The sequence below is a fragment of the Dromiciops gliroides genome, chromosome 3 (genome assembly GCF_019393635.1).
Source record: "Dromiciops gliroides isolate mDroGli1 chromosome 3, mDroGli1.pri, whole genome shotgun sequence".
Classification (NCBI taxonomy): domain Eukaryota; kingdom Metazoa; phylum Chordata; class Mammalia; order Microbiotheria; family Microbiotheriidae; genus Dromiciops; species Dromiciops gliroides.
The window spans coordinates 335,917,037-335,944,156 of NC_057863.1; the positions used below are offsets into that span (position 1 = coordinate 335,917,037).

Sequence of the window (27,120 nt, forward strand, 5' to 3'; positions counted from 1 at the left end):
AGCTCCCCTGAAAGCTAAAGGTAGGGCTCTATACATAGCAAACTCAGGAACTGGAGAAATGTTAGGATCCTCTGGTTCCCAGCATTTACCTTCCACATTCAGCTCCACGGTGATCTGCTGGACTCCACTACTATTGGAAGCTTCACATGTGTACTTTCCTCCATCGTCCCCTTTCACAGATTGAATATCAAGGCTGAACAGACCCCGGATGTTGCTGCTTAGCCGGAAGCGCCCTCCTTGGGTAATGCGTCTTCCATCCTTGTGCCATGTCACCTGTGGCTCTGGTTGCCCTCTGACCTGGAGAGATGGAAACAATGGTAAGAGAGGTTTAGAAAAGGAGGAAAATAGTAGAGACAAAGCAAAGCACTCAAGTTGGTGTTCTTAAATTACAAAGGTAAAGGAGAAAAAGAATGAGAATTTATTAAGCACCTACAATGTTATAGAGGCAGCTAGGTGGTGCAGTGGATAGAGTGCTAGGCCTTGAGTCAGTAAGATTCATCTTCCTGAATTCAAATGTGGCCCAGACACTAACTAGCTGTGTGACCTGGGCAAGTCACTTAACCCTGTTTGCCTCAGTTTCCTCCTCTGTCAAAAGAGCTAGAGAAGAAAATGGCAAACCACTCCAGTATTTTTGTCAAGAAAACCCCAAATGGAGTCATAAAGAGTCAGATATGACAAATGACTAACCAACAGCAAAATGTTCCTGGTACTGTGCTACGCGCTTTACAATTATAAGAACCTACTATATTCTAGGCACTGTGCTTAAAATAATTATCGCATTTGATCCTCACTACAAGCCTAGAAGTCAGGTGCCACCACTAGGATTTCCATTTTAAAGATGAGGAAAGTGAGGCATTCTTTAAGTGACTTGTTCAGGGTCCCATGGCTAGTAAGTATCTGAGACCAGATTTGATCTCAGGACTAACTGACTCCAGGCCCCTGCTCCATCCAATCTGTAATCAGCTGCCTGTTAAGAGAGATAACACACAAGTATAGTATACGTTTTTCAGAGTGAATACAAAGTAATTTGTTGGAGGAGTGGAAGTGAGGGGGAAAGGCATTTAGTAGCTGAGGATTTCAGAAGAGAACTTGTGGATAAGGTAGCATTTGATCTCAACTTTGGAGAAAGCCAGGGATCCTAAAAGATGGAGGAAGACTCCAGGTATGAGGGAAAGTCTGGGTAAAGGCAGGGAGAAGGCAAATGGCATGGTGCATATGAAGACCAGCAAAAAGGTCTAGACCAAGGGGCAGCTAGGTGGCACAGTGGATAGAGCACTGGCCCTAGAGTCAGGAGGACTGTGGTAAAATATGAAAGTTTTTAACAGTCGGTTAGGATAACTGAAAGACGCCAGTTTTTCAAGGACCACCCTTTTGGGGAGGAGATGAACAGTCCGCCTGCTGCGCATGTCAGACTGCCTGCCGGGTACAGTCCGCCTGCTGCGCATGTCAGACTGCCTGCCGGGTTTTTTGACTTCCGGGGTGGAGAGAAGCAGAGTAGGCCTTTTTGCCTGCTTGGCGGGACTCCTGGCGGCAGCACAGACGGTCTCCCTCACTCCAAAGGTGGCCTTTTTTGGTTTGGTGAGTTTTTATAAGAAATATAGACTAAGCCTAGATTTAAGACGATTTCTACTGTATTTCTACTTTCCTATCCTTCTAATCAACAACACCTTATATACAATAAAGGCTCTATCTAGAAAACCAGAAGCTTCTTCCATTTACTAGTCTGGGAGATAAATTAAGGGAAAAGTTAAGTAGGGGAGATTTATGATCTAATATCCAATTTTAAATTTCACAGTTTGGCGACCCCGAAGGGACCTTAAGGACCCTCCCACCCTCCCTAGTTTGGCCATAAGCCGGCTAATTCGGTGGATTTTCCGAATACCCCCCCCCCCACGGACTTTCCCTTTGTCTAATCTCCCTTAAAGACTTTAAGCCTCTAAAAGTCTTGCTTTAAACAGAAAAGCCAGCCCAGTTTAAAGGGCAAGATGCTCGAATATTCTACTATCCCTTTGATTTTTCTCATCGGAATGTATTGGGACAGCATAACGTCCCGACTTAGAGGAATAGTTTACTCAATGGTCCTTCAAAACATTATTGGTTTTTTCCTCATTCAGGCAGCAAAAAGTTTTTTGTATAATAGTATAAGTGAGAATCTTTGGGAAAATACGTTTAATATAAGTAGAAATTTTATGCCTGCAATTGAAATACCTTTTAATACCACATCCATAGTTCATACGACTAAGGATTTTATTTTTTTTGGTTTTTTTTTGTCTTGTTTTGTTTTTGTTATTATCATTGTTATGATATGGGGGAAATTCTCACATATGGAGAGAGTCCTCAAAATGAAATACTCACATATGGAGAGAGACCTCAAAATGAAATTCTCACATATGGAGAGAGACCTCGAAATGAAATTCTCACATATGGAGAGAGACCTCAAAATGGCTGTTTCTACTAGAGATGATCCAAGTTTAGAATCAGATCAACAGAAACTACTCCCTCTGCAGGAAGCTATAGAACATAGTAAAAAGGGAGTGCCAATTCAAGTCAGAAAATATAGCCCCTTTAGACCAAGTGACTTGAGCGCATGGAAATCTTTCATCCCTAGTTTTGAGAAAAATCCAAACACTGTAATTTCACAGTTAAGGACTATATTTAATGCATATCAACCCAGTTGGGCTGATGTTACTTGCCTTTTGGAAACTTTACTGTCCCCAACTGAGATTACAGATATTATCTCAGCAGGAAATGCCCTTGTTGCGAAAGGTAAGGCCAATGTGGAATGGCCTCTAAAGGATCCAGAGTGGAATTATAATGATGATAGGGATTTCCAAAGATTAAAAGATGCTAGAGAAACACTTCTGAAGGGAATGGAATCTTGCTCTAGAAAACCGGAAAACTGGCAGAAATTTTTAAGCCTACCTCAGGAGGCTAATGAAAGACCAAACAGATTTTATGATAGACTTTGTGAGGCCGCTAGACAGTACACCAGATTGGATCCAGTAGATTTAAGAGATTCCTATATCGTTCTCAACACATTTGTTTATAATTCACTGCCAGAAATACGCAGATACTTTCTGAAACAATGTCCAGACTGGAGAAATCTCACAGTAGATAGAATTAAGGAACTTGCAAATTATGTCTTTGACTCACGTGAGGAAGATCCAGATCACCCTAAACAGAGCATTCTGGCACCAGCGATTCCTAGTCAGCCATGTGAACACCGGAGCAAGGACACTAAGGTGTGTTGTTACTGTCGTAAGGAGGGGCATGAATTGAGAGAATGTAGGACTTGGAGAAGAAATTCTAATTCTAATTACAGGCGAAATCAAAATAGAAATAGATCTTTTCGGAGGAATACAGAAAGGCAGTACCAGAATAATGGTAACCAAGGTCCCCCTCAGAAGAGGACACAGGAATGACGGTGTCTTGGGGAGGAATGGAACATAGATAATGAAAGCCATATATTCCCAGATCCGGATTTTTGAATGCACTTGTGCCAGTCCATTCACCTCCCCAGAGTAATGAACCACATGTCACCTTAAAAGTGGGGGAGACTTATTATGATTGTCTGCTAGACACAGGAGCCTCTAAATCAGTATTAGTAAGCAAACCAGATGCTGGGTGTAGACCTGTAGGATATTTGAATGTAGTGGGAGTCTCAGGAAAGAGCCAGAGAGTGGCAAAATTGAATCCTCGCATGGTATCTATGGGGCCCTTAACAGTAGAACATTCATTTTTACTCATGCCTGATGCCCCTGTAAATTTATTAGGTCGTGATCTCCTTTGCAAGCTTAGAGCAACCATATCTTGTGCTCCAGATGGGGCTGTCTCCTTACAATTGCCAGAGGATACTGTTCATTTATTACCAATTTTACTTACAGAAGCTCAAGGAACAGCAGGGGAGGTATCCAAAATCCCCTCTGACATTCCTGAGTCTTTATGGGCCTCATCCCCTAATGAGGTGGGGCTCCTTAAGTCTGCCATGCCTGTTACCTTTAAAGTTAAGGGGGGACCACCCCCCTCCATTCCACAGTATCCATTGTCTAGGGAAGCAATAGAAGGGATCACCCCTATAATTGAGGCTTTGAAAAGCCAGGGTATTATTATTCCATGTCATCACTCTCCATGCAATACTCCCATTTTGCCAGTTAAAAAACCCAAGCCTGGGCCAGATGGTAAACCTGTTTATCGCTTTGTGCAAGATCTTAGAGCGATTAATAATTATGTTATTCCTAGACATTCTATAGTCGCAAATCCGGCTATGATAATTTCCTCAATTCCCTATGAATCTACATGTTTCACAGTGGTAGACCTTTGCTCTGCCTTTTTCTCCATACCAGTACATGAGGACTTCCAATATTTATTTGCTTTTACCTGGAAAAATAGACAGTGGACCTGGACTAGACTCCCACAGGGATTTGTAGACAGTCCCACATTATTTTCCCAAATTTTACAGCAGGATCTGGCCTCTATTACCTTTAAAGCCTCCACACTAGTACAATATGTTGATGACTTACTTTTGGCCTCTCCTAATGCTGAAATTTGTCAGGAAGATAGCCGTCACTTACTGCTGGAGCTGCACAAGAGAGGACACAAGGTTTCCAAGACAAAGGTACAATGGTGTTTGCCCCAGGTAGAATATTTAGGATTTATTTTGGCTGCTGGAACTCGCTCTGTCTCTTCTAAGAGAGTCCAGGCCATTCAACAACTCTCTGCCCCCACTACTAAGAGGCAGTTGAGAGCCATTCTAGGAGCAGCCGGGTACTGTAGACAATGGATACCCTCTTTTGGTGAAATTACTAAACCCCTCATAGCTCTTACAAAAAGTTCTGTTCCAGACAGTTTACAGTTGGATCCCCAGCATCTCTCAGCCATAAAAGAATTAAAACGGGCCTTGTTATCAGCACCTGCCCTAGGACTGCCAGATTATAGTAAGCCTTTCACTCTCTTTGTGCATGAACAAAGGGGGGTGGCTTCTGGAGTCCTGACTCAGTCACTGGGGCCTAACCAGCGTCCTATAGCCTACTATTCAATTCAGCTGGACCCTGTAGCGGCTGGAGTGCCACCTTGCCTTAGAGCAGTGGCGGCCACAGCGCTTTTGGTAGAAAAAGCCTCTGATTTGGTCCTAGGTAACCCTCTAACTGTGCAATGCCCTCATGAAGTGGAGGCTCTCTTACTACGTCACAGGACACAAGCCTTTTCAGATCAAAGGCTGGCTAAGTATGAAATAACCCTGTTAGGTAATGAGAATATCACTTTAAAACGCTGCACAGTTCTTAATCCAGCAACACTACTCCCTAATTTACCATTCTCGGGGGAACCGTTGCATGACTGTGCTTCTTTAGTTGATATGGCTGAAAAACCCCGTGATGATCTTTTTGATACACCTTTAGAAAATCCTGATCTTGTCCTCTATACAGATGGTTCCTCATTTATGAGAGAGGGAACCCGTTTTACTGGAGCTGCTGTAGTTTCTGATTATGACACCCTCTGGGCAGCTTCTCTGCCTTGCCATTTTAGTGCACAGGCTGCTGAACTTGTGGCTCTTACACAGGCCTGTAATATAGCCAAAGGTAAGAGTGCCACTATTTTTACTGACTCGAAATATGGCTTTGGCATATGCCACTTTATTGGTATGATTTGGCGTCAACGAGGCTTTCTAACATCCTCGGGCAAGGCTATTGCCAATGGGGACCTTATCAAGGACCTCTTAGATGCCCTGAAACTGCCTTCTTCCCTAGCTGTTGTACATTGCCCTGCCCACACAGGGAATAGTGATCCTGTTTCAAAGGGAAATGCACGAGCCGATTCTGCAGCCAAGCTTGCTGCATTAGAAGCTCCTGAACATGTATTTAACCTTTCACCTTCTGAGGATATTCCTTCCAACCTAACCTATGACGATTCTGAAGTAGAAAAGTGGAAAAAGAAATTTAAGGCGAAACAGATCAATGGCATCTGGGTGTCTCCGGAAGGTAAGCCATTTCTTCCCCGGAAATTCTACCACCAGGTATGCCTCTCTGTTCACAGAAAAGGCCATTTTGGTACACAAGGCATTGTAGACTCTATTAAGAGAACCTGGATAGCACCAGGTGTGACTAATACAGCATCTCGAATCTGCTCGGGCTGCTCCACATGTCAGTCTTATAATCAGTATGCTTTTAAGGCCAAAGCTTATGGAGGGCGTCCTCTAGCATATACACCTTTTGAGCACTTACAAATTGATTATATTACTATGCCAAAAGCAGGACATTATAAATTTTGCCTTGTTATAGTTGATCAGCTCACTCGGTGGGTGGAGGCCTTTCCCAGCCCCCGAGCCACAGCTGCCTTTGTTGCCAAAATTCTCCTTAAAGAGATAGTACCTCGTTTTGGCCCACCAGCCCGCATCGATTCTGACAAAGGCACACATTTCACTGATTCGATTTTATCCCAAATCTACTCTTTCTTGGGAGTGACTCCAAAATTCCACACGCCCTACCATCCACAAAGTTCAGGCCAAGTTGAACGTATGAATAAAGAGCTTAAGAGTATGATTGGCAAATTATGTACTGAAACCCATTTGAAATGGCCTGATGTTCTACCATTGGCATTATTCTATCTACGAAGTAGACCAAGAGGAGAACTTCATATATCTCCTTATGAAATGCTTTTTGGTCACCCTCCTATCCAAGCTAAAACTTTTTCCCCAGTTTATACATCACTGGTGGGAGGTGATACTTCTGTTGCTTCCTATATACAGGAATTACAAACCAGGCTACGTGAACTCCATGAGGCAGGAGCTGTGGTCCAGGCAGGACCATTAGACTTTTCATTGCATAACTTCAACCCAGGAGATAAAATATATGTAAAGAATTTTCAGAGAACCAGTGGAACTCAACCTGCCTGGGAAGGACCTTTTCAGGTATTATTGACAACTCCTACTGCCATTAAAATTGGTAAAAAAGACTCATGGATTCATTGCTCTCATATAAAGCCTGCACCATTCATAGGTGAAGAGATTTCAGATAGACCTGAGGTAGACGCTAAAGAGGTAAAAACCCTAACGATAGCAACTGTTAAAGAGCAAAGAAAGTTGAGAGGAAACAGGCAGTTCCCATTTAAGAATCCCACTGATCAGTTAAATGCTTTGGGACTCAGTCTTCGTAAAGTATCAGGAGACGGAAATTGCCTTTTTAGGGCTTTAGCAGACCAGCTAGAAGGTCACTGTAGAAATCATCTCAGACACAGACAAGAAGCTGCTTCTTATATGATTAACCATAGACAAGAGTTTGAGTCTTTTAGAGTAAATGACTCCCCTTTTGAAGAATATGTTGATGAATTAAAGAAATTTGGAAAGTGGGGAGGAAATGATACAATTGTAGCATTTGCTAAGCAGCATCAGCTGAATGTTGTGGTTCATCAATTAAATCAGCCTTTATTGAGAATCAGTGGCACAGACAAAACTGATGCTAGAGAACTCCACATTTTCTACCATAAAGAACATTATGACAGCATTAGAAAGATCAATGACAATTCAGAAACCCCTGCCACTTTGGCATGCAGAGAATTGGGGAACCAGTTAAAACAATGTGGCATACCCCAAACTCTAGCAGCTTAAATACCTTAAAATTTAACAAGCATTTCCTTCCACAGGCAAAAGCACTGAAGCACATGGCCTAGTTTTCTGGCCCACCTCAATTTCTCCCACCCTTTTCCCTACCCTATACCTATTTTTTTTTTAATCCTTTTTGCTTTTTGTTTTGTTTTGACTTTTGAAAGGCACTGAAAAGACCTGGAATTCACCACACCTTTAAATTCTTTAAGAGCACAAAAGGGTGCTTAGCGAATCTTTTGCCTTTTATTTTTGGTTTTTGGTTTTGCTTTGTTTTTTTTTTTTACTTTTGTTTCTTTTGCTTTTCTTTAAAAACCCGATTTTGTAAACTAAGTGACTTTTCAAAGGCATTTTAAGTATATGCTATTGAATATTGAATCTTGCTAATTGAAGTCTTATTTCTTTTTGATGAATTAATCACCGCTTTAAGTATCTGCTACTGTTATGCTAGAGAATTCATGTATAAGATGATGTGGTCTACTTGCTAAAAGAAGATTATGTAATAATGTCTAAAAGAAGATTATGTAACAATGTCTAATATAATCAGCTATTTACATTCATTTATTATTTATATGTCATTATACTCTGGGTATGGTTTGGAATTATTGTATATATCACTAATATATTCTCAGTTATGCAGCATAGCACACATTTTTACCATCATATTGTCTTTGGTGAAATTAATGAGATTTCAGAAATATGGAAACTTATCATTTCAGAGACTAACTTGCTGTGAACTCTGATGCAGGCCCTGGAGAGAATATATGTGCAACAAAAGGAGAGACAGGTATACATAAGTCCATGGTTTGCTTATGATGGTGACTATGTAGAGCACAATTACTAGGCACAGTCTAGTATTCATCCTCTCTCCCTCCTAATTTAACCTAATTTAACTGAACTTACTTATCTTTTTATCTCACTCAGTTGAATTCACCTGTGGCCTAGCACAATCACTGGCTGTCTCGGAACCATGAGATATGGTATGATAACCTTTCCATAACATTTTCAGGTGTCATGAACACATACTAAATTTGACTTTGATCCAGACACATGGTGGTAAAAAGTGTTACTGATTGCAAAATGCTATGCTAAGGTTTAGTAAAAAAAAAATACAGCAATTCAAACAGTTAAAGAAGAAATCCAGCTTTCCAGACCAGAGTCCAGAGTCCAGAATCCAGACCAGAGTCCAGAATCCAGTTTTCCAGACCAGAATCCAGTTTCCTCCTGATGACATCTTACCACTTCAAGAAGACAAGAGAACTCAGAGACTTTATATGAACTGTTTTGCTTTATTAGCTTTTACTATCTCCTTTCTGTTATATACTATCTGTAACATGTACTCTCTGCAGAGGCTCTCCCTTTGCAAGACTAATGTCAAAGCGTCGGTTCATGAGGAAAAAAAAAAAAAAATCGCCCCTCTGGACAAAACTTTCCTCTCTTCCTTTTCTGTATTGTTGTTCGCATATTATTAGTCAGCAAAAGTTATTATATTCTTTTTACTGTTCCATCAAGGAAACATTCCGTTTCTTGAGGAAGCAAAGGGGGGAAATGTGGTAAAATATGAAAGTTTTTAACAGTCGGTTAGGATAACTGAAAGACGCCAGTTTTTCAAGGACCACCCTTTTGGGGAGGAGATGAACAGTCCGCCTGCTGCGCATGTCAGACTGCCTGCCGGGTACAGTCCGCCTGCTGCGCATGTCAGACTGCCTGCCGGGTACAGTCCGCCTGCTGCGCATGTCAGACTGCCTGCCGGGTACAGTCCGCCTGCTGCGCATGTCAGACTGCCTGCCGGGTTTTTTGACTTCCGGGGTGGAGAGAAGCAGAGTAGGCCTTTTTGCCTGCTTGGCGGGACTCCTGGCGGCAGCACAGACGGTCTCCCTCACTCCAAAGGTGGCCTTTTTTGGTTTGGTGAGTTTTTATAAGAAATATAGACTAAGCCTAGATTTAAGACGATTTCTACTGTATTTCTACTTTCCTATCCTTCTAATCAACAACACCTTATATACAATAAAGGCTCTATCTAGAAAACCAGAAGCTTCTTCCATTTACTAGTCTGGGAGATAAATTAAGGGAAAAGTTAAGTAGGGGAGATTTATGATCTAATATCCAATTTTAAATTTCACAGGACCTGAGTTCAAATTCGGCCTCAGACACTTAACACTTACTGGCTGTGTGAGCCTGGGCAAGTCGCTTAACCCCAATTGCCTCACCCCCCCCACCCCCTACCCCGCAAAAAAGAAGGTCTAGACCAGTGGCATCAAACAAGTAGAAAATGATGTTTCTTGTGGTCTGCATATTGATTTAGAAAACCACGAATTAACATTATCTATTTCATGTTGTATTTTTATTTATTTTCTTAAACACTTACAGCTTAATCTGGCTCCTGCTAGACAGACAGCTTTGTTGCTGCATGCAACTTGTAGACAGTGAGTCTGATGCCTAAGGCCTGGACCATGGGTTCCATGTTTTTGTGTGTGTAATGGTTCTTTTTAGTGGTCTGAGTGTACGCACAAGCACACACAAAACACACACATGTATAGTACAATACACACACACATATGTGTATACACACACACAAATACATACACACACATAAGTTCATGGACCCCAGCTTATCAACCCAAAGGGCCTAGACCAAGCATCGCTATATCTATGATTCAGGCCTTTTTTGGTCATGTGTTTATGTACCTGCATAGACCTGTATAATGCTCATTTCTTTTAAAGAAGCCCCAGTCTCTCCCCTGAACTTCAATCCTGAATCATATATTACCTATTGGAAATTCCAAAGTGCATATGCCCACGACATCTCAAACTCATCACATATAAAGTGAGGCTCATTATCTTTCCCCTGAATGCTACCATATTGTGAACTTCCCTATTTCTGTTGAAAGGTACCATCAACCCTCCAGTCTCTGTAATCTTGGCATTATCCTGGACTTTTACAGCTCCCTCATCCCACATATCCAATCAGCTGCCAAATCCTATTTCTACCTATACAATATCTTTCATATCATATTCCTTTTTTTCTACGTAGCTACCTTTTTAGTTCGGGAAGGAAGGAAGGAAGGAAGGAAGGAAGGAAGGAAGGAAGGAAGGAAGGAAGGAAGGAAGGAAGGAAGGAAGGAAGGAAGGAAGGAAAAGAGAAAGGGGGGAAGGGAGGAGGGGGGAAGGGAGGAAAGGGAAGGGAGGAAGGGGGGAAGGGAAGAAGAGGGAGAGAAGACATAGGGAGGGGGGAGAAGGGAGGGAAGGAAGGAAGGGAGGGAGGGGGAGGGAGGGAGGGAGGGGAAGAAGGAGGAAATTTTTAGGGACAGAGAATGAGTTCCATTTTGGACATATTGAGTTCAAAAGGCTTATGGGACATACAATTCAACATGTCCAGTAGGGAATTGGTGCTTCTTAAATAAATACTTGCTGATTTATTAAGAGCCCTTCTTCCTTCTTTCTCCCATTTTGCCTCCACCCACCTCAACCAAAACATTTCTTAGTACTGTGGATAAAGTACTAGGTACTCTTCCTGACAACTTTCCAAATACAGACCACTCTGTGTGTGTGTGTGTGTGTGTGTGTGTGTGTGTGTGTGTGTGCGCGCGCACGCGCACCTGCAAGCGCGCATGTTTGAGCATGTATACATACAGACAGAAGACCTCACGTTGGTTACCTTAAAAACTGGAGGTTCAACCAAATAATCTTTAAGGTCCCCTTGAGTGTTAGCATTTTGTGATTATGTGAAAAAAAAAAAAACATTAAAAAAAAAGCACCAGAATTTCTTTGCCCTAATGAGGTCTGCCGGGGCAGCTAGGTGGAGCAGTGGATAGAGCACCGGCCCTGGATTCAGGAGTACCTGAGTTCAAATCCGGCCTCAGACACTTAACACTTACTAGCTGTGTGACCCTGGGCAAGTCACTTAACCCCAATAGCCTCACTAAAAATAAAAAAAAATTTTAAAATCCCTAATGAGGTCTGCCCCCCCCCACCATATTAGCCACAGTAGGAAGTGAAACCATGACCACAATAGCTCTCAAAAGTTGTTTTTTTTCTTCTAACTCCTCTTTGGGCATTGAACCCAGAGCTAGCTGCAAGCCACAGAAGAAAATAAGTTATCCCTTATATTAATATTGTCGTTTGTACTGACCAAAGATGATATTCCTAACTTGACGACCCAGCACATGTCAGCCTTGACTCCAAAAAACCGACTTTTTCAAAAAAGCAAATCTACCTTCAAAGAACAGAAATGGGGTACCAGTGAAAGTATCTATAATCGTGTGCTGTAGGCTCTGGAGAGTATACACTGGATACCTGACAGGACCCACTAGTTGTTCAATTATTTTCAGTCGTGTCCAACTCTTTGTGACCCCATTTGGGGTTTTCTTGGCAGAGACACTGACTGATTTGCCATTTCCTTCTCCAGCTCATTTTACAGGTGAGGAAACTGAGGCAAAGAGGGTAAAATGACTTGTCTAGGGTCACACAGTTAGTAAGTGTCTGAGGAGGCCAGATTTGAACTCAGGTTCTCAGGCCTGTGGTCTATCCTGTCACCTGACTGCCCCAGGATCTGCAAGGTGTGGTGAATTCTACCAAACCATTAGACTGTGAGCTCCTTGAGGACAGACTATCTTTTTGCCTTCCTTTGTATCCCTAGAGCTTAGCACAAAGCCTGGCACATAATAAATGCTTACTGAATGACAGGATCCTAGGAAGGGAATCTCTGATTCCTACGATGGCAGGAAGAATATAAGATGATGTATCCTGCTGTTGGAGGTGAGTTTTGCCTCAGCTTCCTCTTGCTTCTGGAACATCACGTCTGTGTCTGTTCTTTGTTTTGGTCTGCCTTTTAACCATCTGCATTCCTCTGGCTCTGAACTGTTGGCTCTGCTTGACCTTGGCTACCCTGTCTTGGATCTCAGCCCTATATGCAAGATCAACTGCTAGCCATGACTCAGAGGACAGGATGGTTCCAGGCTGGGGTGGGGGGTGGAGAGTGGAGGGTGAGGGTGGAGGTGGTCCCGTATAAGCTAACAAAGTGGTGCATATATTGTATATTTTAGGAAAAGGGTAAAAATCAGGAAGAACTAGGACAGAACTGCAGTAAAGCCAGAATAAAATAATACCCACACCAGAGCAGTAGCACTAACTGCAGAATTCAACCGAGAAATGTCAGCAAACACATTTCAACAGCAACTCGAGGTATCTTTAGAAAGGTAGATTGGCTGTCACTATCTCACAATGAGACACAGCAAACCAAAGTTTGGATCATAAGACGTCAAGGGTGTTACACAAGAAATTCCTACTTAGAGTGTGAAATCAGACAAAGGGACTTCTGTCTCTGGCTCTTTCCAAGTCTTTGATTCCAAGACAAATTTGGAAAGAAGAAATGTCAGAAATTTGTGAAATATTCGATATAAAGGGGAGAGAGGTACAAAATATAAATCTAGGGTGTTCCTTCCTAGTGACAGAAATAAGGGAGGTCAAAAGGGTAAGAAATTGGAAGGGATTAAAATGATGAGCTCAGTCTCAGAAAAGTTGGACTTAAGGGAAATAAAAGATACTCAAATGCACGTAGGCATTTAGAGAGCTAGAATTGTATCACAGGTATATAAAATTTTATTTGGGATATACCTTTCCATGGACCTCTTCCTTTAAAAAACAAAACAAGGGGCAGCCAGGTGGTGCAGTGGATATAGCACAAGCCCTGGATTCAGGAGGACCTGAGTTCAAATTCAGCCTCAGACACTTTACACTTACTAGCTGTGTGACCCTAGGCAAGTCACTTAACCCCAATTGCCTCACAAAAAAACCAAAACAAAACAAAACAAAAACAAAGAACCCAAAACACTAGAACCAGCCACAAATCAACTTTAGTCCTCTTACTTTGGAGATAGATCCACACAGAGAACCCTTAAGGCTAAAGGAGTAAAATGATTTTTAAAAGTCACTGTCTTTTTATCCTTCCTACCTCTCTAATGTATGAGCCTACTTAGTCTGGAGAAGAATGTAGAATCAAAGGCATTTGTAAGGAACCTCACATTTGGGTTCCTAGAACATCCTATACCTGAATAAGAATCCTGCTATAACACCCATGACAAGTGGTCATCAGGCCTTGTAGACCTCTTGGGATTTGAAGACTGCCAGTGAAAAGGAACATCTAATTCCATTTTTAGATAGAGATAATAGTTTGGAACAGTTTCCTCACCCTGTGGAGCCTGAATCTACCTCTCTGTAACTTCCATATTATCCCTTGTTGCCTCAGACAGAGACCTGGGAAAGAGTTTAGCTTAAAAAGGCCAAGATCTATAGAGAACTAATTCAAATTTATAAGAATCCAAGTCATTCTCCAATTGAGAAGTGGTCAAAGGATATGAACAGGCAGTTTTCTGAAGAAGAAATCAAAGCTATCTATTTCCATATGAAAAAATGCTCTAAATCACTAATGATTAGAGAGATGCAATTTAAAACAATTCAGGTACCAGCTGACACCTATTAGATTGGCTAAAATGACAAAAAAGGAAAATAATAAGTGTTGGAGAAGCTGTGGAAAAATTGGAACACTAATGCATTGTTGGTGGAGCTGTGAACTGATCCAACCATTCTGGAGAGAAATTTGGAATTATGCCCAAAGGGCTGTGAAGTTGTGCATACCCTTTGACCCAGCAATACCACTTTTGGGTCTTTTCCCCAAAGAGATCATGGAAGGAGAAGAAGGACCCACATGTACAAAGATACTTATAGCTTCTCTTTATGTTGTGGCAAGGAATTGGAAGTTGAGGGGATGCCCATCAACTGGGGAATGGCTGGATAAGTTGTAGTATATGAATGTAATGGAATACTATTGTGCTGTAAGAAACAATGAACAGGAGGAGTTCAGAGAAACCTGGAGGGTCTTGCGTGGGCTGATGAGTGAAATGAGAGGAACCAGAAGAACATTGTACACAGTATCATCAACATTTTGTGTTGGACTATATACTTCACACCAATGCAATGGTACAGAAGGGTTCCAGGGAACTCATGATGGAGGAGGATCTCCAAATCCAGGGGAAAAAAAAAGAATTGTGGAGTAGATGCTATCTTTTGTTTTGGTGCTGTTGTTTTTCTATTTTGAGGTTTTTCCTCAGTGCTCTGATTTTTCTCTTATAACATGACTAATGCAAAAATATGTTTAATGTTATTTTACACACACACACACACACACACATACACACATACATATATAAACCTATATCAGATTACCTGCTGTCTAGGGGAGGGGGGAGGGAGGGAGAAAAATCTGAAATTGGAAAGCTTGTATAAACAAAAGTTGAGAACTATCTTTACATGTAATGGGAAAAGATAAATAAATAAAATATTTTATTATTAAAAAGAAAAAAGGCCAAGATCTCCCACTGCATGGGGGCCATCGCCAGTCATCTTGAGCTGTGTCTTGCCATGGACTCCGATGATCTGGAGGAATGAGTGAGGCTGATGACTTTGCCCAGCTCTGCCTCACTCATCCAATTCACTTGCAAGTCAAGACTTCACTCTCCTGATGGCACTGGTCTTCTTGGAGAATGAAGGATGAACAGGAACATTACCCTGGTTCTGTCTTATGAGGACAAACAGAAAAAAATCTATTCCCTCTTCCTCGAGGCAATGCTTAAAATTCTCAAAGACAGTGCTGTCAGTGGATAGAGCACTGGCCCTGGATTCAGGAGGACCTGAGTTCAAATCCGGCCTCAGACCCTTGACACTTACTAGCTGTGTGACCCTGGGCAAGTCACTTAACCCCAATTGCCTCACTAAAAAACAAAAAAAGACAGTGCTGTCATCCTCCTTAAGTCTACTCTTGTCTAAACTAAAAATTCCCAGTTCTTTCTGCCAAATCTGGAATGGTATCATTAGTCCGGCTACCCTTTCGTTCTTTGCTCTAGGGAAAGAAATTTTTGTCCTGGTACCCTAAGCAAATTGTGCAAGCAGAGCCTTGCTCTTAGAGGAAGATAAATCATTAACTAGAACAAGGCATCATTTGCATTCCATCAGCAAACACTTTGGCCCCTCCAGCAGAGCCCAGACTCAGTAGGCCATCAAGCCCCTGAAGCATTAATGTTTAACTGGTGACATTTCAAACATTCCTGAAACAATTAAGAAACCGATCTTTCTCCATCCAACACCCTTGGGTACGCCTCCTGACCCCCATGGCTGCCCTGGAAAGATCCCGCCTAAACTGTCAGGGATTCTTAAAGGCACCAGAGTGAGCATCTATTGGAAACCTTCACTTGGCAAAACATACATTTATCAACTTCCACCAGAAGCCAGACTAGGAATTTTAGGAATTTGGGTAGTTTCTAAGACATTAACCATTTCTAATAATCCCCATTCTCCATCTGCACCCCCCAAAACACTCACATTCAATTTACAGAATATATTAAAACATTTTTTGCTGTAGTTCTGGGCCTCTGATTTCATCAGAAGAGAAAATATCCAGTGAGGAAACACGCTCTTGTCCTCTGTTCTTCAAATTAGAGTTTTAGACAATTGACCAGGACACAGTCACCCAACAGTTTAGATTTAAATGTTTTAAAGCACTTTACCTACCTTATTTGCTCCTCATAGTGGGTCCTACCTTAGAAATAATTTAATCCTCTTGTTTTACAGATAAGGGAAGTGAGGCCTAGAAAGGTTAAGTAACTTGCCCAAGGTCACACAAGTAGTGAACAGCAAAGCAGGAATTTGAACTCAGGTCCAGTTAAACTATCAGTTAAAGCAGCTCCAAAGTAGTATGGGCTGCCTCAAAAGGTAGTATACTCTCCATCATTAGAGTCTTTTTTTTTGGGGGGGGGGGCAAGGCAATGAGGGTTAAGTGACTTGCCCAGGGTCACACAGCTAGTAAGTGTCAAGTGTCTGAGGCAGGATTTGAACTCAGGTCCTCCTGAATCCAGGGCTGGTTCTTTATCCACTGTGCCACCTAACTGCCCCCATCATTATAGTCTTCAAGGTGAGGCTGGAGGGGACATTGGAAATAGAATTGCAGGGTCCAATAGAAGAGTCATAAGTCTAGCTGGACCCCCAGTTAACCCACTGTTCCTGGGAAGAAGACATCAAAGTTCTATAACTTAAAAATCTTAACTTGGTAAATTGGTTGCTATCTTAGGTTGAGCATAGGTAAGCAGGTAGACTGGAAGAATCTTGGAGAATTGGAGTGGTATGGATTGGAGGCAGACCAAGAGAGACACAGAAAGGATTCACCAGCAGTTTGGAAGTCAAGTCAAAGCTAAAGGCAGAAGAGGGAAAAACCAACCAACCAACCTACCAATGAGCCAACAAGGTTGGGTTTTCTAAGAAGCTAAAAGGGATCATGACTTTATCACTGCAGAGTAAGGGGGCATGATCACAACTAGCCTTTTTTCAAGTAGTCTACTTGGTATATAGCTGTACTCCTTTCACCGCCCCCCCCCCACTCCCACATTACTGCCCTGACAGCAAACAAGATACTGGAATTTCCCACAGAAATTCCCTGAATTCCATCATCATCATTACCTAACACATTAGGCATTTATCCATATGAGACCTTACCCTAACCCTACCCTTTCCTATTGGGCCCTCTGTAAAGTGGCTCAGGCACAGAGCACATCTACTCCTCTATTCCATAAGGGTGGTAAAAGCATCTAGTTAATCTAAAGGCCATACTTTGGCCATCCCCTTGGATTTATGGTAGACAGTAACCCAACGAGCATACCTAGGGTATGCTGGAGCAAGCTAAACCAATTCTCAAGAGCTATTTGTTAAATTTCCAATGTGAGCATTAACAAATTGGACCTCACTTTGACAGTGCTACAGAGCAGAGCTTGATTTGCTTTATTGATTGTCTAGATTGAAGAAAGCAATGGAGAAAATGTGAATAATGAAGATTAAATTTAAAAATGTGTACTAAATAAGTTTTTTTTTTTTTGGAAAGCCTATTGCCAAACATTTAGCAGCACACCTCTGTAGTCCCAGCCTTTCAATAAGGTAGCAATTAATAAATATTTAATGAAATGAATAAGGTGGGGAGGAGGAAAGGATGCCCCCTGCCAGATTTAGGTACAAGCTAAGTATACTGGTTCACATTTTATATAATTATCTCTGACATAACTTATATGCCATTACCTGTCTCTCTCTCTCTCTCTCTCTCTCTCTCTCTCTCTCTCTCTCTCTCTCTCACACACACACACACACACACACACACACACACACGCACACACGCACGCACGCACATATACACAATGCATATTTATATCTATACATATACATACATATATGACATGCCCATATGTCTGTCTAGAAAGCACTTAGGTGGTTCTTCCTACTCCCAACCAACATACAACTTCCACAACCAACATACAACTAAGTAGAGAAGCACTAAGTGAGACATCATAGGAAGGGATGCTCACACCAGTGTAGACGGCCCCCGTGTTTTGCACCAGAATGTGTACCTCAAAACTACTCCATAAAGAAACATACTATCACATAGGAGGCAGGGGTGGTGTGGTGCTAAGGGGGAAGTCCAGTTATGAGTAGCAATGGTATCAAAGAAAAGTCTCAACCAACATTACTATCAATAATAATTTTAAATAATAAATTTAAGATCCATATTCTAAAGAATAGCCCTAGAAACCCTTGATAACTACACAGTAACTTCCTCTCAAAATAGCCCAACTCTTTAGGCTAGTTAGTATTCAAGCATCTTTAGGACATGGATCCTTCTTCCTTCCATTCCTTTCCCTTTCCTTCCTCTCTCCTACCCTCCCTTCCTTTCTCACCTCATTCCTCCTTCCCTACCTTCCTCCAGGCCGCCCTAATCTCACCTATTCCAGGGCCACCCCAGGCCAATCCCAGCAGGCATAGGAAGCTTGATCTGTTCTATTTCCAATTTTGTCCCTCATTAGTTAACTTGGCATTGTGCTACCACCCCTATAAATGCCAAACTTAGTGCAGAAACTCAACAGGGCTGACTCACTATAGCTCAAAACTCCCAAATTCAAGAAATTGGACTCCCCAGCAGCAGGGATTATAAGCACCTACCACTATGCCTGGACAGATTCCCACTTCCAGCATCTCTCTCCCTATACTCCATTTTTCTAGACTAGATCTATGATTTCATTATAATGAGGACCTGGTATTGAGGAAATTTCATTTACCAATGGAAATTGGTATCTGCTAAGCAACTTACTCTTAGAAAAATAACATGGGGGCCTCAGAAGTGAGGGGATTTACCCAGAATGAAGAAGAAGCCTACATAATGTTCTAGATGGGACTTGAATTCAACTAGTGATTTTAAGTTATGAAAGTGACTCTGAATCCACTTTCCCATGCTGTTGTTGTTCAGTTGTGTCTGAATCTTTATGACCCTGTGGACCATGGGATTTTTTTGACAGGGGGGAAGTGAAGCAGGATGGTTTGCCATTTCCTTCTCCAGTGGATTAAGGTAGACAGAGGGTAAACAACTTGTTCAGGGTCGAAGAGCTAATAAGTGTCTGAGGCTGGATTTGAACTCAGGTCTTCCTGACTGCAGGTCCAGTACTCTAACCACTAAGTCACCTAGCTGCCTCAATGCTATTCCTTATTCTCCTTTAAGTTCTGGCTCAAATGCCACCCAAAGCAGATATAACCAGCCCCTCCTCAGAATCTCCATAGCACATTGTTTGTACAGGTCTCACAGACTTAACCACATTCCATCTTTTATTACAGTTATTTGTGAACTTGTCATATCCTCCACTGGTTTTTAAACCCCTTAATGGCAAAGTGCCTTTGCCCCTACAGCATCTAGCACAATCCTGGAACAAAGTGGGCACTCAAATTATTTGTCCAATGAATGAAGTGGAACATAAACATAATGATCATACAAAGGGCCCCTATTGTATTACAAAGTACACTTTTTCTTTTCTTTTTCTTTGGTTCATGGTTCAGATCTGACAATTCATCAATAAAAAGAACGCCCAGTGAAGAAACTCCCTCTACCAATGTGGATCAGCAATTGCTCTCCGACTTGTTATAGAAAACTGCTGGAAGCACTTCACTGAGGTTAAGAGATATGCCCGGGGACTAATCAGCAAGCATTTGTTAAACACCTTCCATGTGTCAGACACTGTGCTAAGCTCTAGGGATACAAAAAAGGACAAAAGATGGTCCCTGCTCTCAGGAAGCTCCCAGTTAATGGGGTTGACAACATGTAATCAGCTATCTATAAATAAGATACAGACAGGATAAACTGGAGATAGTCACTGAAGGAAGACACTAACAGTAAGGGGGCACGTAGAAAGGCTTCTTGAAGATGGTGAGACTTGAAGGATGCCAGGGAAATCAGGAAGCAGAGATGAGGAGGAAAGAAAGTTCCAAGGATGGGGAGCAGCCAGTGAAAATGCCAGGAGTTAGGAGATGGAGAAACAGGAAGGAGGTCAGTGTCATTGAATTGAAGAGTAAAGGGGGAAATGGGGAGAAGAAAAGAGGATGAGGGAAGACGTAAGGTGTAAGACAACTGAAAAGGAAGGAAGGACCCAAGTTATTAAATCATGAGAAGAGGTGTGAGTCAGGGGCACAACTTGAACCCAGGTCTTCCTGATTCTGGTGCTGTAACCACTATGCCAAATTGCCTCTCAAAAGATATGTACACAAGCCCTCCCCCCCCCCATAGTGTATCCTATATTAATGTGGACGAGATTAAACTTTTCATTAAAAGTAACCCTTTGTGGGGCAGCTAGGTGGCGCAATGGATAGAGCACCGGCCCAGGATTCAGGAGTTCCTGAGTTCAAATCCGACCTCAGACACTTGACACTTACTAGCTATGTGACCCTGGGCAAGTCACAACCCTCATTGCCCCGCAAAAAAAAAAAAAAAAAAAAAGAAGTAACCCTTTGCCTGTCTAAAATTCATAAGAGCTTTGCTGGGACAATTTGGATAGTAGAGACATCTTTTCTTAAGGATGTCACTTAACCCTCATTGCTACCCCCCCCCCAAAAAGTTAGTCTTGACCAGACTTTCCCCACTTCTCCTTAAGCTTCCTGGGTTTGTTTCAGGAAATCTCAGTAGTAAAGGTCATATCCTTGAAGCCATCTCTAACTATCCCTTTCCCCTGCCCAACATCCTCTGCCACAGTATCCTTCTCTCACTGGTATAATTATAATTTTTCGAAGGAAGCAAACAATTCTTAACTGGTTTTTGGAAGAGGTTGGGGGAAAGGGAAGCTAATTAAAATTTTAAACCAGATGACGTTTGAATTCAACACTCTCTTATCTCCCTTTCTATGCCCTCCCTTCTTACCTCCTTCCTCATGCCCCATCTCTAAATGTTGAGTACAGGTCTTAATCAGATCTTAATAATTCAACAAACATTTACAAAGTTTAGACTTTGTACGAAGCCTACAGGAATAAGAGTATTTGGTTGATATATTTCCTTTTTTGTGCAATGAATTTATCAAATATTGATCTCAGGTTCTTATCTTTCAATTTTCCATAAATAATTCTTCCAGTTGTATAATTTCAAGATAAGTGTGTATAAAAAAAGATGTGTGTATAAGTGTGGTTGTTCAAAACATTTCCTTTTCAACTCTGAGTTCTATTGCCTTCTCTCTTTCTCCCAAGCTTAATAAATTCAGTTAAAGGGGGACAGAGATGTGACAGGCACTTACTTAGTTACCTAAAATTATCTTTTAAACTCATAGAAATTGAGTTTGAAGGTATGTCCCAAGCCATCAACAGATGAAAAAGCTGAGGCAGAAAGCGGTTTGGTGATTTACCTCGTCATACAAGCAGTAAGTGTCAGAGATGGGACTGGATTTGAATCCTAATCCTAATCCTTTTATTAAAGAGTCAGTGTTCTTCCCACTGTACCATAAATCCTGCAAATAATCCCGCAGTCTTGTCTTCTGTGTCGTTCCCTCCTCCCCCAACTCCTAATGTTTGGAACTCAAAACTTTAAAAAAAGGTAAAGGGGGCAGCTAGATGGCGCAGTGGATAGAGCACCAGCCCTGGAGTCAGGAGTATCTGAGTTCAAATCCGGCCTCAGACACTTGACACTTACTAGCTGTGTGACCCTGGGCAAGTCACTTAACCCCAATTGCCTCACCAAAAAAAAAAAAAAAAAAAGGTAAAAACTATTTTTACATGTAATGGGGATGGGGATTGTTGTTTGTCCTTTGTTTTCGAAGAGAACTATGATGTTGGGGTGCTGTCATGACGCACTAAATTGGATTTAAGTGAGGGGGGCACAAATAAAATGTTATGAAAGCAATAAAAACATGATTTTAAAAAAAGGACTCCCAAGGCTTCCTCGTCTCAGCTCAACTCAGATAACATCTAGAGACAGAGATGCTCACTGTCCAGATTCTACTCTCATTATTACCTGCTCTGTCCTGCCCTCATCTGCATGCTTGATTCTCTGGTTTTCCTCTGGGAAGCAGCTGACCAGAAAGCAAACCAAAATTAAGCGAAGGCTAATGCTCATGGCTCATGGAAGAGTGAAAAGAATACTTGGTTTTCTCATCTGAAAAATAGACACTTAGGGCCATGGAGCTCCAAACCTATGATCCTATGATTCTCTGGGCAATTCAAATCAGGGGAAAAGCATGAGGCTACTGAATGTCAGGCAACTTCTCTCGACATCTGCTCCCTTGACACAGGAGTCGCCTGGCCTGCTTGCATAGGGTGTTAATACTAGACTGATTTCTTTTTCTAATTGTGGCCTGGTTCCATTTCTATTCAGGCATGTTAGGGTGTCTGTTTTAGACAGGGTGTCCCTCACTCAGGGCCTCAGTCCATAAACTGACTTTGTCTAGCAGCCAGGACAGCGCCCCACAGACAGACATGGGCTTCAAAGCCTCATCAAAGCCCCGAATGATGCTAACGATGACAATCATGTAAAACCCTGGCTCCAACCACAGAAACAACACCGAAACAAAACAAACAATAAAAGAGCTAGGAATGGATATAATCTTAGCCTTGGCTCCCCAGTCTAATTTGTGAAGTACTGATGGCATATGTGTGTTTCAGACAAAGAAAATGCCAGAGTGCACGGAAACCTCATTATCCCCTCTCTGGGAGGGTCCAAGCCACACATACTCCTGGCCAGCAAGGCAGATGCTTTTCAGTTTTCAAGTCCAAGATGACCGAATTCTCCATCTGTGAAACATCGCTGTCAATTTATGTATGACATTAAGCTTTTGACACACACCGAACTTACCAGGTGTTTGACTCTAGGCAAATCATTTAGCCTTAAGGGTGGTGGTGGTAGTGGGGGGGGGGTGGGGAAGAGGGGACACTGCATCTTTACTCATCTGTAAAAAAAAACAAAAAACAACTAAGGGGTTTATGGTCCCTCCTGGCACTGGACATTATTGTTCTAGGATTCTTCTCTAGGTTTTCTAAATAATCTCTGGTTCTTTTCAAGGGCAGAGGCAGCATGAACAGAGGAAAGAACAACAGACTCAGAGGATCTGGGTTCAAATCCCACTTTGGCTACTTACTAACTGTGGCAGTGAACAAGTAACAACCTCTATAAGATCCATGTTTCTTCATCTCTAAAATGAAAGAGTTTGGATTAAATGTCACTTTAAGGTTCCTTCAAGCAATCAATCCAAGAACTAGTTAGAAAGTCAAATCCTCTAACTATTTTATGTATTTGTTAATGAAGCATGTAAAACTGAGATAAGGATTTGTGATTTCATTGGTCTAAGAAACTCCAAGGTAAGCAATACCACAGTGGGTTGGTAACTGCTCTGGGAGTCCTAGGATTAGAAAGGTGCCTGAGAGCTGGTGACTTATCCAGGATTTCACAGTCAGTCTCTGTTGGAGGTAGAACTAACTTAAAGCTAGATTTTTCCTGGCTTTACGCTTGACTCACTGGGGGTAGCTGGGTGGCAGAGCACATAGAGCACTAGCTCTGGAGTCAGGGAGACCTGGGTTCAAATTAGGCCTCAATCACTTACTAGCTGGGTGACCCTGGGCAAGTCACTTAACCCCAATTGCCTCCCCCCAAAAACTGACTACCTACTCACTATGTCACAATGCCTCTCATTATATCAGAACATTATAATAAGGTCTTAATAACATAAGCATATAGTGTCCTGCAAAATAATCATATGCATGAATAGAATTAAAATATAAACTGAGACCTCTGCTATATATGGCCATATTTTATAGTTTGGGAGTGAAAAACTACTTTGCTCTGCTAGGTAAATTATAATGACTTAGCTTGACCTTGAAAAGAATTGAGACAATATACTTTGCTTACTTCTTTGCACAGTGAGTGGATTATCCTATATGCTGGTAAAAATGATTGATATATTAGCTGGTCTGACTTCATTCACTTTTAATCTTTCCAAGGAATAAGAGGTAGCACTATATTCAGAAATGAAGTGGATATACAAACAAAAGATTAATAAAAACTGAATAAAAATCTATTTTTAAGAACCTAGAATTATCCTCAAAGTGCTTATTTGTCTTTTTTGAACTGCCCTGGGATCTGAGGTTTGTCAGACTTCCCTCTATTCTATATATCAAGGTAACAAGAGGGAATGGACCTAATTGATAGTATCTCCCATAGCTTTCTCTCTGTAATGGCTGGGTTTTATTAAAACTAAATTTTCAACTAACCTGGGAAAGCAAACCTTCTGATTTCAACTTTAGCTTCTTTAATAGTCAATCAACATTTATTAAGCACCAACTGTATTACCAGCCTAGTGACAATCTTACACTAGCTCCCTTCCTGTAGAGTCAGGCATTCCTTGTATTCTTAGTATTTCAGCACTGGTGATAGATGGTCTCAAGCTGTTCAGACTCTTGAAGGCTTGGAAATGTTTGCACTTTTGTTCTGTTGGCTGTGTCCCCCTCCCCCCCAAGATAGTTTCTGAACTTCTGATCTACTCCTAAATAACATCAAGTCTTAATTAAATGCTTACCTGAACACTTAAGTGAACTTCCTATTCCCTATTTCCCTAGTCCCTAAGAGCCCAGCAAAAGTACCTTAGTTAGTGGTTTCTCTGCCAACTTTTACATCTGAATTCTAGCCATAATATGAAAGATAATTGACTCAATTCAATGCAATCCAAATATCCAATAAGTCTGTCTCTGTCTGTACACATATACACATATGTATATGTGTGCACATATATGTACATTTATATGTATATATGTGTATACATTTATATGTATGGCACTGTACTACATGCTGGAAGACAGGAAAGGAAGGAAAGAAACAAAGAAAGGAAAGAAAAAGAGAAAAAGGAAGAAAGGAAAAGAAAAGAGACAAAAAGAAAAGAAAAAAGTAAAGGAAGAGAAAGGAAGAAAGGAAAAAGGGAAGGGAGAGAAGAAGTATGGAAGGAAGGAAAAGACAGATAAGAAAGAAAACAGAAAAGAAAGGAAAGGAGGGAAAGAAGGATAAAGGGAAGGGAAGAAATAAAAGAAAGAAGAAAAACAGAAAGGAGAAGAGAAAAGGAGAGAAGTGAGTCCCTGCTCTTGAAAAGCTTATATTCTACAAAGATCCAGATAAGCAAAACCCATGGTCTTTCCCTCTCTGCTCTAAACCCCCAAATATTCTTCCCCATTTAGATGTGTTTCTTTCTCCCAATTTCCCAGGAAACTCGTTGCACTTATTATGCTTTTGGTAACGTCATTCCTACCTATCCCCTATTTTCAGTAAAGTTCTGGACCTCCCTTACTGGCTGCACCTGCTTCTTTACACAGGTTTCAAGGATCTATGCCTCTTTTGAACAATTTTAAATGAAAACACAATATAAACATGAGAATTTTTATTGTTTTTAATATAACAGTAGACTGTTCTCCACAGCATCCATCACCTGCAACCTGGTGACAGAGGCCCCAGAGAGAAAGTCTTGGCATTTTCTGCTCCATTTCCTAATGCACCTCTGGAATGCCAATGGGCTTGGGGGAGTGTTCGGGAGGAAATAAATCTAAGGTAATAAACCTGACGTTTTCAACCAGTCATGGCCCAACTTAGGGAGGAGATGCAACATAAATCACTGGTATTAAATTTGGATTCTGTCACCTGCTTTTTGGTTAGCCCTGAGCTATTCCCCTAGCAAATAGGACAAAAGGCATAAATTAGCTACTTTTCAACTCTCAAGCAACAATGCATCCACCAATGTACCAGATACACTTTCCTGACTAGGAGAGAGAAAAAACTGAGGCGGGTAAGGGGTCTTGACCTGGAGGTTATAGAGTCAAAGATCTCAAGCAGAAGAAACCTTGGGAGTCATCTAGTCCAATCTCTTCACTGTATAGATAAGCAAACTCAGGCCTAGGAAAGTGAAGCAATTTGCCCAAGGTCACCTTGGTAGTATGGGCTAGAGGCAAGATTTGAACACAGATCCTCCGGTTCCAGAGCCAGTGCTCTGGGACATCTGAAAACAGAACAAAACCCCTTTCTCTCTGGGCTGGGGCAGAATTTGTCCTGCCTCAAGTCTGGGATGGAAGAGCTGATTGTTGGCAGGATCCTGTCTTCTGGGGCATATGAAGGCAAAACTCCCTGGCTTGATTTCAAACTTCCATGTCTCTCCAGAGTCACTGGACTGCCCAAACACCTGGTCCGAACACTAAAAGCAAGTTCACCTGTGAATTTTGTGGCCTACTGGGAAAAGGCCTTCTCTCCAGAACAATGTGTGCATTCTGTCTGGACCCTCGTGGACAACCAGACAAGACCAGCAAACTGAAGCTGGAGAAGCCACAGCCCCTTTGATGCCACCTGCACAAACACCAGAGCCAAGAATGGGTCCCATCGCTTGCGTTGCTTGGCTCGTGCTGATGTCACCACTGGCAGGTGGCGAGCAGATGGAGATATTGCCCTGAACGGGATCTGGTAGAGTGTAAATGAGGACCCAGGAGAACCAGCCTTCACCTCTCCCTCTCTGATATCCACAGTGCTGACTTCAACCTTCAGTGCTAGGAAAATCATTAACTTGGACGTATTAGGAGCCCTCTGGTCCAAAGGAGAAGCCAAAGGTTGCTCTCCATGACACCATTGCAATTAACCAGCTTTGCCAGGGAAAGAGCAAAAGCTTCTATTTCTACCCCCTGAGGCTTCATGAGACTTTCAGAAAACTTCTCTTACCTCTACTAAAAAGTCATCAAAAATACTTATTTTGCTGCCATTTTCATATACTTTTCACTGAATTATCTACCGTATGTGGCTTATCTTCTTTGAGTGGAGATATCTTGGATTATCTTCTATGTTATCTCCCCTCACAGTCAAGAGGTAGCCACCTAGAGGATGCAAGAGGTGGAGTTTGAGATTTAGAGTCAGGAAGACCTGAGTTTGAATCCTCCTTCAGACACACACTAGCTGTAAGACCCTCGATCAGAAGGGAAAAAATAAATTGGAAAAAAGAAACTCGATTAGTCGTGCTGTCTGCCTCAATTTCCTCAACTGTATAATGGGATAATATAGCACCTACCTCCCGGGATTGCTATGAGGACCAAATGAGATAATATGCAAAGAGCCATTTGTAAAGCTTAAAATGCTATAGAAATGGTACCTATTGTTATAAATCAATTCTCTTTGTTATTAA

At 41.7% G+C, this 27,120-nt stretch overlaps 1 protein-coding gene across 3 annotated transcripts in view; it reads right to left on the reverse strand.

The window, feature by feature from the left end:
* The window catches only part of MYLK (myosin light chain kinase), a 330,035-nt gene that overhangs the window by 239,426 nt on the left and 63,489 nt on the right, over positions 1-27,120 (reverse strand). For all 3 annotated transcript variants that reach the window (XM_043996303.1, XM_043996302.1, XM_043996301.1), the window contains exon 3: positions 90-297. In XM_043996303.1, coding sequence (XP_043852238.1) covers positions 90-297 — 208 coding nt within the window. The remainder of the gene's footprint in view (positions 1-89; positions 298-27,120) is intronic.